General features: G+C 30.1%; 1 protein-coding gene across 1 annotated transcript in view; it reads left to right on the top strand.

Annotated features, from left to right (window-relative positions):
- The first annotated feature begins 647 nt into the window (after positions 1-647).
- The window catches only part of LOC129950744 (protein Wnt-10b), an 84,110-nt gene continuing 69,386 nt past the window's right edge, over positions 648-15,371 (top strand). The window contains exon 1 of the mRNA XM_056062666.1: positions 648-775. Within this exon, the coding sequence (XP_055918641.1) occupies positions 648-775 (128 nt within the window). The remainder of the gene's footprint in view (positions 776-15,371) is intronic.

Raw genomic sequence — 15,371 nt, forward strand, 5'->3', positions numbered from 1 at the left:
AAAAAACAGCACAAACAAGAATTAAGCACGAACTTGTAAATTTGTTGTAATTTATTTTCTTGATGTATATAAAAATAAAATTAAATAAAAAATCATCGTATACGAGCAAAATATACATAAAACGAAATCTCTGTCCCTCTTTAGATGTTCACTGTCAAGTCCTTAATTTAAATATCTGGTTATATAGCCAATCTTTCTTTAAGTGGAGACGACAGTTTTCATCATCATCAATTACCATGACGATCGCACCAACAACATTGCGGAATACCTATATTATCCTAATTGGGTTGAATAGGGCAATTACCTTACCCTATACCTTCCTCTAGTCTCTACCCACAGCAGCTCTTATATAGAAAAAAAAACCTCAAGATCTGCTCTTAAGCCTTTTTTACATACCTTTACCTGGGTAAAGTATGAACATTCAGCCAGAGTTGCAGTCCCTCAAGTTCCAATCCTCATCAGTCCTGCGGATTGTTTTTGAGATGGTTAAGTATATATGTAAACAGTTGAGAACTGAACTGTGTGCAAATAAGTTCAACTTGCCAACTCAGGCTCAGAGCAAAAGAAGAAAGAAAACCATCAACCATGAAGACACAGCATATACAACTAAAGAGGCTCATCAATATGCCTCAAGGATCTATTAGGCAATGAATCATGAAGAGTGGAGCATCGCATCGTCGTCGTCATCATCATCATCATCATCACTATCAACATCGTCATCATCTTCACACAACCAACAGAAATTCGAGGCCCGCCCGCAAGAATTCCGAAATTGGTTTTTCGGATAAGATTTTCGGACTTCCTCATGTTGGTTCATTATAAATTCTAGCTGAGTACATTATACCTACATTTATCTGAATTCTGGAAGCCATATAGACTTGGCTTGGTATATTGTTGTTTAAATTTAAGTGCATATTGGCTACGTTGGCGTTGGCTCCACCTACCTGCTCCTCTCTGACGTGTTTCCTCCTTTCTCCTCGAGCTAACGCAAGCGCATACAGAGGCAATTCAGATGTTTCCTCTATACCACCGTATAATAAAGCCAAGAAGATTCCCTTCTGGCAATAAATGGGGAAAAACTTCTCAGTGTGCCTTTAGATTGTGACCATTTCCAGTCAAAAAATAAGGGAACACTTTTTGGGGGAGCCTGATATGATGATGGTGCAAAAGGAAGTAAAGGTATCAACAGATAACCAAGAGTTTGTGGCTTCCATACAATTTATATGAAAAGGAATGCAATCTCAGCTCAAGTAAAGTAACGCCCTTTTCACACAACTCTCAGCACAACACAATATAACGTCTATAAGTCCTTGATATGCTTGATGCAGTCATTGTTAATGTTGAGAAGGCTTAAAAGTTCTGATATGGTGAACAAACTTCGTCGTCTTCGACATCATCATCGTCATCGTAGTCGTTGTCGTTGTCGTTGTCCTCATCATCGTCCTCATTGTGCTGCGCTGCACCACTTTTGCACCACACAACGCAGGAATGGCAGACATTCCAATCTTCAAGACTAAACCAAAAGCCCCACATGAAATAAGGCATAGATAGATGAATGGTTAGATAGATAGGTAGATGGATGGATGTATAGATGGATGGATGGATGGTTGGACGGATGGGTGTCACTCATCACCGCGCCACCACCAGTTAAAATCAAGGTTCATATAAAATGAGGGGTATGATGAGGTGCGCTTCCCATGGCTGATGTTGATGTTGATGTTGAAGCTTCAAGCATTGCATTCTACATTGTTCGCTGAACAATCCTTATTGTGGTTTCTTCAACCGGAATGTTCTCTTTTTTTCTTCTTTTTTTGGTTCGTTGTTGTTCGCTGTGTAATGCTTGCGAAAAGTTGGACAGAAATTCCAGGGTGAAAATATTTTCTATGGAATTTGGAAAATCACAGGCTAAATATTTTTAATTTTTTCTTCTTTTTTTTTATTCGAATAGAATTTTAAAGGAGAATGAGAATTATTATGAGAAAAATAGTTAAATTCTATTATTTTTTTTATAGTTTTTGTTGTTCTTATTTATTGTCCTTAGAACCATATGAACTATGTGAATATTTCTGAGGATTGTTTTAATTTTATTTCGATTCCAACAATGTTTTCAAGAAAACATAACTTCATTTCTGACGGTTTTATAGAATTCATGTGGAATTCAACAGTAGAAAGAGGTATGTTTTAAATAACTTTACGTACTAACTATTTTTGAGGGGAATATTTTTAACTTGTTTTAAACAATTTGAATTTTGTAGGCGGTTGTAGTGATGGTGTACAGTTGGAGCATACAATTATGAGTAGGTATTAAGTTTTCAGAATTATGTCAAAAAAGTGTTTGGTTAATATTATAAACATATTTTATGATTAAAGACTTTAAAACCAAACAACTTTACAAATATTCAATGCAAAAATATAATTTCTTTTACAAGGCTTTAGAAAATGTTTTTGTAATGTTTTATCGATCTATCCGGTTGCTTCAATCCCCTAAAACAATTGTTTTAGTACTCAAACTTAAAGGAATGTCCATAAGGCAATCCAAAAGCGCAATTTTGGACGTTAGATCGAGTATAGAGAATCTTTTTCAGCCGCACTTCGAGAATGTGGAGTTAGGTATCTCTTATTTTGCTATTCCCCTTTCAAACAACCTCACTGAGATCAAAAATGTAAACACATTTATTTAGTTACAGAATCAGTGATCTACAACTCTCAACCTTTCATACACTTTCTATTCGCAATCGGCACGACAGAAGGAATTTGGGAAAACCCTTTTCAGGACAAGAATTACTCTTAGAGGAATTGTCAATTTAATAAAATAAATTAAAGCGCATCTTGAAGAATAACAAGGCATTGAATATAAATTCCATTTAAGTTGGCGAACTAAAAATTTCGTAAAAGACTTTTGAACTTTCTCGATAGGATTTTTGGAAACTGTATAATGAGGGTCCTATACAACTGAAGCATATTCCAAATGAGGACGTAGAGACATATTGACGGATTCGAAAATTCGGCACCATTTCTTTTAAGAAAGCCCAACATTGAATTCGCTTTAGCAATAACGTAATCTATATTATGTCCAGAGAAATTTAATTTGTCATTGAATATTACACCGAGCTCCTTAATCTACGAAAATCTTCATAAGACGCCATTTAAAATATTATATTTGTTTTAAATAATAGTATGATATCGAGAAAAAGTCATACGACTACATTTATTGGTGTTAAGCGAAAGATGATTACTTTTACACCAATCGTTCATAGTATCAATATAATTCTGTATTAATAAACAATCTTTGTTGCTTTTAACAATTGCAAACATTTTAAAATCATCTACACATAATAGACCATTTGTAAAATTCAAGTATAATGGTAATTCATTCATGAAAAATCAAAAACAACAATGGACCAAGATGGCTCCCTTGTGGAACACCAGATGGTTCATTACATATATTGTTTTTGTTGACAGCGAGTCCAAAATTTTCACAACTTGTTTTCTATTAATCCAATAGCTTGAAATTCACTTGATAAAAGTTGAATGAAGACCGAATATATTGAGTTTTTGAAAACAAATACAAATACTATCAAACGCTTTCCGGAAATCAGTTAAATTACATCAACCTGAAAACTAGATTTCAAGGCATTTGACAAATGTTGAGTAAAAAACGACAATTAATTTGTAGCAGATCTACCACTCACGAAATCCATAGGGTACTCGTTGGTTTGTGCAAATTTTGAATAAAAGAACGGACATTGCATTTGTGCAGTAACGGAGAGGTATAAATCATTTCTGAGGCCAATAATCACTAACTTGCTTAGAAAAAGGGAAAACACAATTTTGCATCTAAGAACGAAACCTTGATAAAGATGATTCGAATTCAAACCAGATAATAAAATAATCAAGCACCACTTTTAAAACAAATTGTTATATTTGAGAAACTAAGAACCCACTCAATATCCATTACACTTTATTGCATGGTCAAAAAGTAACAGTGGCCAACAGTTTTCAGACCAAGTATATCACTAGCCCATTTTAAGTACCGTAAAATAAAGCTAACTTTCAAGAATAAGCAAAGTGAAGCAAAATAAAATGTGACACACTCTGTTTTAAGAGAATTGGTTACCATTCAAAATTAAGCTTTTTGAAAACTTATGGTCTTAAGAGTTTTCATTATTTAGAAAATTAATATACTTGTAAACATAAAAACGGAGACACCCATAAATTAAAAACTTGTAACTCTGTCACATTCACATTTTAATGGTCACTATAAAATATCCACCAATTATCTTAAAAATAGCTTTTTAATCGACGAATATTTTATAGCTAACTTATTTGGCTTTCATTTCTATTATATCCGTCCACTTACCATAATAACAAGTTAGAAGTTTAAGATTTTGGCCTGCAATTTATGGGTTTACTCAAAAGATACTCAAAATTACATTTATAAAAATACAATCGTTGAAATATCTTATGATATATGTATCTAACAGTAGCAACAAATTAAATTGTTGTATTTTCTTTAGCATACGTATACAATCAAATGCACTTGGACTCATAGCACCTACATGTTCAGTTTTTAAATATCGATTCTTATCAAAAGTCAATTTAAACTCGAGTACATTATGAATTTAATGAACCTGACATACTCGAATCGTATACATGCTGTCAGGAATATTACGGGCTATCGATCTTTAGTATCTTTTTTTTTATGTTGTGTAGGTAGTTACAGGAACATGATGTTCTTATTTAATTATGGTATTTATTTTTAAATCCATTCTCTGATTGAATTGATTGATAAAATGCATTATAATAATAATATGTAATTTCGTATTCAATGAGTACTTACCTAATGTGTGGGCACGTGGGCACTCTTATTATGGCATTTCAATTATTACATTATTTATTTTTCTTTTGCAAAACATTTTGATGAAATCTGAAAGACAGGATGAAAATATAATTATGTTAAAAGTGAAAGATCTGATACGTGGAAAAAATGTTTTCTTTTAAAAATAAGTTTTTCAAAAATCAAGATTTTAAGTAAAGCGAATATGTAAAATTTATTTTCTCAATACCAGAAAATTTGAGTAATACTCATTACACAAAATTTATATCGTAGAACCTGTGGCTGTTTTATATTTTCAAAATTTTTCAGAAGAAAATACATTTTTTTAAATTTAAAAATTGAATCTTTCTTTCGAGAGTGAAGAAATAAACTGAAAACTAAAAATTACGTAAAACAGATACAATAGTAGGTACCCGTGGCGTGATGGTTAGTGAGCAGGACTTGGTTAATAAGTCTAGTTTTAATCTAACTTATTTCTGTCCAGTTTTAAGAATGAATGAAGAAAAATGAATTTAAAAAAGTGCGTAGGATTATCATCCGCGGGGTATTGCGTTCAATCCCTGCCTGATCCACTTATTTTTTTTTTCACGGGTACTAGTATTTGCGAGGATTTGACAAATCTTCTTAGAAAGTCAAGAAAAGTTTTTTCTCAAATTTTTCGTTGAGGTTCGGCAAAGAAACTGTAAGTCCGTTATAACCCTGAATTGCCTAGAACTTGGCCTAGTCTACGGGCTGTTGCGCCACCTAATTTATTTATTTATTTTTATATTTATAGATACATTTTGTGTTAACTGTTTCAAGGGGACTTCTACATTCGGGCCTATTATTTAGATGGATTGCAAAAAGAACAAAACATGATATTTGAACAACATTTTTTATTTGATTAGTCAATTCTTGAACTTTAATGAAAAACAAAAACACTGGTAAAATTTGACCTTGACGCGTCGGTCGTTGAAAGCGCCGCTACTGTCGGTACGACGGAGTAGAACGGCTGGCACGATATCTCATCTTCACCTTCAAACAACATCAAAAAATGTTAAACTGAATTTTTAGAACGTTGATTAGGCCTAGATACAAGATTTTTTGAATAATTGAAAATTTCACAAAATGGCAGCGATTTGACCATGTTTTTTAATCTAAAAAAACTGTAAAACTCGAAAAAAGACTGTGCTTAGACCTTGAGAGATGTTTTATGAATAAGTAATACTTTACAGATTTACAATGTCTTCTATAGTTTTTCCAAAATCATGCCAGAATAATTTTTAAAAACACTACTTTTCGGTAAACGCCTTTAAACGTAAATGTAACAAATAAATAGGCAGGGTTGGGCCGTGTTTGAAGCTCGATATCTCGTAAACTAGCATGTTTTCTGTAAAATCCTTCACAGAGCATGTATTTAGTTGTGCCTACATTAGAAATATGCAAACAAACTAGATTTTTTCAAACCGCTAGTTAGTTCAGATTTAAGGACAAAATAAATAACTCGTCTTGCACAAAAAAACATATTTAAGAAAAAAAACATAGTTAATTATTAGTTTAAAACTAAAATAAAGCTTTAGTCACCCATATACGAAAAATAATTTTTAATTGTGACTTATGACCATTGGGCCGATTGAGTTGGGATGCGAACCACACTGATATCTCGTCTGTGCATTTGCCTTGCTTAAAAGGTTTGTAGGTTTTCGATTTTTGGTAAAAAAGATGTCAGTTCAGTTATTTAAAAAAAAATTAAAATACCAACAATATTCTGCATAATATGATCAAATTGCTTGATTTCAAAATCTATTTTAGTTAACGAGATTTTTAGTCAAATACTAATTTTTTCCAAGAAGCATTTCAAAAAAGTTGTAATCTCTTATAGAAACAAATATAAATACGATGAATGAAATTAATTTGAAGTCAATATCTTCCATTATTCACGAGATATTGAAAACCGAACATCAATTTTTACCATTTTTTCGTACTATTTTTTTGTAGATTTTGTTTTTTTTATATTTATACAAAACTTACTGAGTATCGAAAACAATATTCTGTGAGATAAAAATAGTTTGAAACCAACATTTTTAAATTTAAGTTATTTTAGTCGAAAGTAAATATTTTCAAAGTTTTATTATTGTTTTGTTTAGGTTCTTATTTTCTGTAAAACTGTCAATATTTCTTATAAAATAAAATAAGCTTCAAGTCACAATTTTAAATTTCTGAAAAGATAATTGAGTCGAAAATTACTAAAGCCTCAATTTTTACTAATTTTTAGTAATGTTTTGTTTAGGTTCTTATTTAAAAAAAACTATCAGTTTAATTGTTCTCAAAATTTAATTTAATATTGAAAATAAAATTTTTTATAAGATAAAACATTTAAAACCAATATCTCAAATTTTTGAAAAGATATTTGATTTTTTTAAGTTTTATTTTTTCTCATAAAACTATCTATTCGATTTTCCTCAAAATTTGACTGAGTGCTGACAACAATTTTTTTTAAATATAAATTAGATCAGAGACAATAGCTTAAAGTTTTGAAAAGATATTTATGTCGAAAATAAATTTTTACGAACTTTTATAAAATTTGTTTTAGTTTTTTTTTATTTTTTGTACGAAAACTGTAAATTCGATTTTTGTACAGAATGTTTTAAAAACATTACTGAAAGATAAAATTAGTTGAAAGCCATAATCGCATATTTTTGAAGAGATATTTGAGCTGACAATCTATTTTTACCAACTTTTAGTAATTGTTCTTTAGGTTTTTATTTTTTTATAAAAAAAACTGACACTTCGATTTTTCTAAAAATGTTACCAATTTTTAAAAACGTTATTCTTCTTTGCAGGAAATTGTTTTGGAGATACAATTATTTTGTACATAAAATTTTCGAAGTGACAGTCATTTTTTTCAGTTTTTTTATTTATAAAAAAACGTTAATTGGATTCGATTTTTTAAAAAAATGTACTTGTTTTTTTTTTTATCACGTAACAATACATAATACAAAATTTAATTCAAGTTTCTACGTTATTGGTTCGTGAGATATTTTGGGTAAACCAAAATATTCACCCTTTTTTAAAATTGCTGTCGCTAAAAACCACCCACGTAGTTTTGTTGAGAGTCCTTTGCGCATCTTCTTGCATTATTATCTGTATAATAAAATTTATTTGAAGTCGATATCTCTTTTCATTCTTGAGCTATGGCCGACGAAAAAATGTCGCGAACGTATGGACGTACGTACGCACGCACGCACAGACATCCCTCTAAAAAAATTCTATTTAGACTAAAGGGACCTTGAAACGTCGAGAAATGTCAAAATGTTCAATTTGACAAATCGGACCGATAACATGACTTGCTACGGAAAGAAAAAATAAAGTTTTAAGCAGATTCGCCTAGGCGTATATTTAATTTTTTGTTTGTGACTTAAAATTGACAAAATCGAAAATTTGAAATTTCTCAAAAATAACTTTAAAACTTTAAAATGTGTGTTCTTTACTTGGCGTTTATTAATATTGCTTCAGAAGAACAGAACCGTCAATCCGGCTTTAAGTGTTTCAATTATTAATTAACCTATTCTAATAAAATCTATGGTCAAGCAAACAATATAAATTTAATTTTTTTTTTTTTTGAATATTCGATATTTCGAAGAAAGGTCATAATTTTTTTATGAAAACCAATTTTAAAACATTAATTAATAAGTTCTTGATAACTGCATACTAAAAAACTGTTTGAACAAAAAATTAACAAAATTTTATAAAAAAAATTCATTAAAAACAAAAGCTCGAGCGATTTTCGAATAAAATTAATTTATTAAATTTTTTTGCGAAATGAAATGGCGTTTAAATTTTGAAGACAAACTTATTTTGTTGGTTTATTTTTAATTTTTAAAATTTAAGTTATATAAGTTATATATAAAAACATAGTTTTAAGATTCATTATTCTTAATACAGACATTTTTAAAAATTTTTGAACCAAACAGAAAGTTTTTGTAATCAGTTCGATTTGTAGAATTAAAAATGTTTTTAACAAATAAGAGACATTTCTGCAGATTTCCAGTTGTCAGTATTTTATACAAAAAAAAAAAATTACTTAAATATTTATATTTATAATTATATTAAGGTATAGATTATAATTAAAGTGTAGATTTAAAATTTGTTTCATTCTATTTAAATATCGTTATCATAAAATAATTTTGTTATGTTATCCGTATTTTTTATAAGAAATATATATTTTCAAAATATTTTACTAAAAATTGTTAAACATTGTTTTTCTACAAAAATATCTCGGAAACAAAAACAGAAATTGAAATCATAAATATTGTATTACATGCACAAAATTGTTGTTTTTAGATATCAATTGAGAACTTAAAAAATGGTTTTTGACTCAAGACCAAGGAGACATATTTCTTCAAACTTACTATATGTAGACTAATGGCAAGTTATTAACGCGTGTCGTTTTATAATTATTTATCATTTATAAACAAAAATACCACATTTAAACATGTGAACAATGTTTTATTAATGGCAGAATATTTAGATTTGTGTTCAATTTAAAAAAAAATAAAGATTGATCTGTTTTAGCAACAGTTTAAACAAATGTTTGTTAAAATATTGCAATATTCAATAAAAAATATAAATAATATTCAAATATTCAAACTAAAATAGACAAAAATCAAAGTTGTATTACCAAAAATGATTTGCATTAATAATTTTTAAGTGCAAAATAGATAAACATAAAATAAAAATTAATTCTAAAAATAAAACAATAATTATTAATTATTTATATTTTGCGAAACATTTTTTACCACGTCACTGTGCGGAGAGAATTTTTCCGTCATAATTTTGATCGATATGCGATCAATTTAACCTAATTTTTTTTTCGTACGACGCAATAAAGTTGTTATTCATTTATTTTTTTTTACATTTTTAAAAATGTATTTTCGTGTAATTAATATCGCTTCATTGAATCCACAAATTTTCATTCAAGCTCAACCACAAAATTAGGCGACCCAATTGTTTTTGTCAGAACGTAAACAACAACATCAACATTTTTTTGAATCACCATATCGACCACCGACCACGATCATATTTTTGCGATTTTATGTACTCAACACATTTTATACATGTTCCAAGTCATGTGATCCTCCCATTCGCCTTTTTCTTTCAAAAACTGAATTTAACTCGTGTAACTCTTTCGAAATTCCATCCAATATCGTGGATATGCAATTTCTGCATTGGTTTTGGTTCCCAATTCGTCGATACGATGATGGTAATGGCGATGATGAAGAAGTTGCTATGTCCACGATCGGTTGATTGATTAGCTGCAGTGAATGGAATAAAACTTTAACGTATGTCGTACATATAACCTTCTGAATGAAGGAAGAGAAACTTCATTATAACCAAGTTTATTTCAAGGCAACGACAACTTAAAAACTCATAAAACCTCCAAAGGTAGGTACGGTACGAGGTACAAGAATATGCACACCAGAAAAAAACAAAATAAGTTCCGTGAAAAATTTTAAAGTGAGAATGTTGTGTGTGGATCATGAGGCATCAACAAAAAAAAAGGAAGATACAAAACAACAAAAATGTGTTTTTTAAAAAGTTTAAATAAAAAAATAAAAATTCCTTACCATCATCATCATTATTTGGCAGTATTTTCTTTGAATTTTTATTTTTTGTTGGTGTTGTTGTTTTAGCTTTGTTTTGAAGACACTCTTCTCTCTGATTGGATAAGAACCACAAAAATGTCTGAATAAGACCGACTAAATGGTATATTTGTGGTTATATGTGTGAAAATGATGAGATGAAATATATATGACCATGGTTATATAAATTAAGGTATATAATAAGTCTGATGATGATGAGTATATATGTTAGGTTTAACATATCCTTTCTTTATATACATACTTATGTATACTTAGTGGTGGTGCTTAAATGGGCTTGATGGGAAACGTCTTCATATCTGACGGAATTCTTTTTGTTTGATTTTTTTTGTTGGGTTGTGCTAAATTAAAATTGGTACCTTCCATTCTGGCTTCGACTTGTGCAGAAATCAGTTCCTCATCGTGTTGACAGTGTGGGAACTTTTTGCAGTTTTAATTACTTAGCTTTTAAAGGCAATGCGATGCTTTTGTCTTGGATTTTGATTTTATAAAGAGATAGTAGAAGAGTTAATTTTTTGAGTCTTTCATAAGTCAAGCGAGTTTTTCAATAATATTTCATATAAATGGAAAGTAAAATAAAAGATCTGTCGATCACAGACCCTTTATATATGCAAGAAGTCTTGCTTATAAGAGAAATAAATTATGAATAATTAATAGGCATGTGATTTTAAAATCCAAACATATATCAATACCATACGTAAACTGTCTACTATATTTTTCTTTATCAAGTTTAAGAAATACTAATTTTGGCAACTTCCGAAAGTTTAATTTTTGTGTCAGTTTCAAACATCTTCAGTTTGGTCTGTAAATTAATTATAAATAAGCTTTATTGGCGAGTTTTAGTGATGACCGTAAATTATGAATGAGTTCAGCACCGTATGCAGCAATTGGGCCTCTGCTTCTTCATTACGAGGAACATTTTTTGAGAAGAAGTTAAGTATTAATGTCTTTTAAAATACAGGGACTGCAAGAAATGAAGTCAAACAAACTACAACCTTCAACGTCACATTTTTGGTGAATTTAGTCTTGAAAAATAAAAGAAGATCAACTCTTTGACGGAATATTGTGTTCAGAAAGACAACTCATATAAACGGTGATTTTTTAAGAGCTTGAAAACTTAAAAAAAAAAAACGCATAAAATTTGCAAAATCTCATCGATTCTTAATTTGAAACGTTAGATTGGTCCATGACATTTACTTTTTGATGATAATTTCATTTAAATGTTGACCGCGTCTGCGTCTTAGGTGGTCCATTCGGAAAGTCCAATTTTGGGTAACTTTTTCGAGCATTTCGGCCGGAATAGCCCGAATTTCTTCGGAAATGTTGTCTTCCAAAGCTGGAATAGTTGCTGGCTTATTTGTGTAGACTTAGACTTGACGTAGCCCCACAAAAAATAGTCTAAAGGCGTCAAATCGGATGATCTTGGTGGCCAACTTACCGGTCCATTCCTTGAGATGAATTGTTCTCCGAAGTTTTCCCTCAAAATGGCCATAGAATCGCGAGCTGTGTGCCATGTAGCGCCATCTTGTTGAAACCACATGTCAACCAAGTTCAGTTCTTCCATTTTTGGCAACAAAAAGTTTGTTAGCATTGAACGATAGCGATCGCCATTCACCGTAACGTTGCGTCCAACAGCATCTTTGAAAAAATACGGTCCAATGATTCCACCAGCGTACAAACCACACCAAACAGTGCATTTTTCGGGATGCATGGGCAGTTCTTGAACGGCTTTTGGTTGCTCTTCACTCCAAATGCGGCAATTTTGCTTATTTACGTAGCCATTCAACCAGAAATGAGCCTCATCGCTGAACAAAATTTGTCGATAAAAAAGCGGATTTTCTGCCAACTTTTTGGTAATAAAATTCAATGATTTGCAAGCGTTACTCGTTAGTAAGTCTATTCATGATGAAATGTCAAAGCATACTGAGCATCTTTCTCTTTGACACCATGTCTGAAATCCCGCGTGATCTGTCAAATACTAATGCATGAAAATCCTAACCTCAAAAAAATCACCCTTTATACACAGTGGTTCCAATCCATTGAAAAACTTAACATTGCACATCCAGAAAAAAAAATGGAAGAGCTAGACTTGCATGACGTGTGCTTTCAACGAGACGGTGCTACATGCCAAACAGCCTATAGTTTATTTCATGTTAGAAGTATTGTATTCCAAAATTTTACTGAGCGGATGGAACATTTGAGGTGCAGTCGCGGTCAATATTTGCAAGAAATAATCTTTAAACTTTAAATATTTAAAATAACGATTTCATGAATTTTTCTGAATTGTATATTTTTTTTAATTTCTGATAGCTTTTACAAAATCACTCGTTATATCTAAACTATTAATAACATTTTTCTCAAGAGCTATAAACCACTTAAATTACACTGGTCGCCAAGGGAAAATAAAATGCACGACTGGATCGCACGAACTTGCTCCTGTATGTAAAGAGTCTGTTTAAAAAAGTACCTATATAAGATTTAAAAATATAGCTGTTAAATAAGTTTGTCTTAAAAGATATAAATGCCATTTAATTTGTCAAAAAAACCGCGCGATTCACCCCAAGACACAACTCATCCTAAGAAATTTTAACCCGGAAATGAAAAATACTTAACGAAAACAACAGTTTGTGTATTCAACTAGTTCGTTCAAAGCCTTTTCCTTCAAATAGCTTTATTTTATTTTCGTATAAGAAGAACAAGGATGGAAAATAAATTATTTGAAGATAAGAAAGAGGCAAAACATGTATTTTTAAATTGTAAAGCGATAGCTCATTGGTTGTGTAGTTAGGTAGGTGTCTGAAACGAATAAAGAATAGTTCTTTTTAATGCTCAGCTCTATGCAGATAGATAGATAAAGACATGTTTATGATGATAATAAAGGAATGTTATTGGTGGTAGAAGGTGCTTACTACAATCCAATCACATTCCTTGTTTCCTAAAAGTTTTCAGCTAAAGTTAAATTTTAAAAGAAACAAGCATACGAACAAGTACAAGAAGTTGCTATTCATGTGTTGTTTACAATCAGGCTCTAATGCGTTTTGGATTTTAGTTATGAAGTGACACGTAAGCAATAGTTGTAGAGGTTGTACGTAACACCTTTACAGGTTGAAAAGTGATTCTAATAGAAAACACACATTCTATTTTTGGCACGTTTCTTAAACTTGTACCTAGTATTTATTCTTTTATATAGGCGAAGGCAATTAAAATATGTGTGAAACAACCTTATTCGTAAAGAATTATATTTTAAAATCATATGTACAAAGGTACCTAGACAATAATTGTTGATGGACACTTTAAAATAGATTGTTGATTAAATATATCATATTTGATAATCCGATACAATGGCAATACACGGACGGCCATCTTTGGTATTTACAAAAGTTATTTTTATGAAAATACGTAAATGCATTAATTTGAATAAAAGATAGGATTGTAATTACAGGTTTGTCAAAATAATGCGCTCTTTCGGGTTCATGCAGTTAAAATAATCAAAAAAAAAACTATTTTAAGATTCAAAATTTTATCTGAAAAATAAGTTTGCCTTCAAAAATTTAAATGCCGTTTTATAAATCGAAAAACCCTTAATTTTTCAATTTTTTTTGAAGATAGAGCGTTAGAGCGTTTTTTTTTAAATTAATTTTTGATATATACAATTTTTCAATGTTGTTCTTAAAATAATTTTGGTATGCAGTTGTTTAGTAATTGTAAATACACGCTCTACATTTGAATATTGTAAAAAAAATATTGATCCGATCGAATTTTGAAAAAAAAATTCTATATTTTTTTTAAATCCAAACAATAAAAAATTGCACTTTTGATAATCAAATATTATAAGGGCAATATAAGACCTTATTAAAAAAAAAATATTGAAATCAGTTCATAAGTTGCTGAGAAAATTAAAAACAAAATAACGGTTCTATGGGCGGTACCATTCTTGAGCAATACAAAAATATGTTTTTCTTATTAAAAGAAGCCAAGTTAAAAAAAAAATTTTTAGAGAAAATTAAAAAAAATCTATCTGTTTGTTTTTGAGAAAATTCGAATTTTCGTTTTTGACCAAAAAAATTATATCGGGCCACAGTTAGTTTTGATCTTAAAAAAAATGAAAAAAAAAGCCTAACGCGAATCTGCTCAAAACCTTAACTTCCAAGTTTGAATTCAATCGACTCAATGGTTTAGGTTGAAGGAGCGTGGACAGATAGACAAAACAGATCGGACGGAATCGCGGGACCCACTTTTTTCAACTTCTCTTCCATCGTAATATCATGATTGATTAAAATCTAGAGTTCGAAATTTTGCACGAATTCAAAACTTGCCATAAAGTTGCTATATATCGCAAGTAAAAATTGCACTTTTCAAATGGGGTTTGGTGGCCATAATTCAAATCCAAAAAAGAGACTAGGATGCGACCCACACTGATAACTTCTCATCTCGTCTGTCGATTTGTCTTGCTTAAAAGTTTGTAGGTTTTCGTGTTTTTTTTTTTCAAAGTTGCCAGTTAAATTATTCTTAAAAATTTAAAAATTACTAATAATATTTTGCATAAAATCAAATATGTAGTTTGACTCCGAAATCTATTTTTGTTAACGAGATCTTTAGTCGAAAACGAATTTTTACCAATGTAAGTAGGTATCATTTTTGTAGATTCTGTTTTTGTATGAAAAACGAACTGATGGATTTTTATAAAAAATTTACTGAATTTGGAAAACAATATTTTTTAAGAGATAAGATAAGGTTCGAGCCAATATTTTTAATTTTTGAAAAGATATTAATTCGAAAGCTAATTTTTACCAAGTTCTAGTATTGTTTTTTTTTAGGATTTAATGTTTTTGTAAAAAAAACTGTCGATTCGATTTTTCTCAAAATTTTATCGAATATTGAAAACAATATTTCTT

Source organism: Eupeodes corollae, chromosome 3, assembly GCF_945859685.1.
Source record: "Eupeodes corollae chromosome 3, idEupCoro1.1, whole genome shotgun sequence".
Classification (NCBI taxonomy): domain Eukaryota; kingdom Metazoa; phylum Arthropoda; class Insecta; order Diptera; family Syrphidae; genus Eupeodes; species Eupeodes corollae.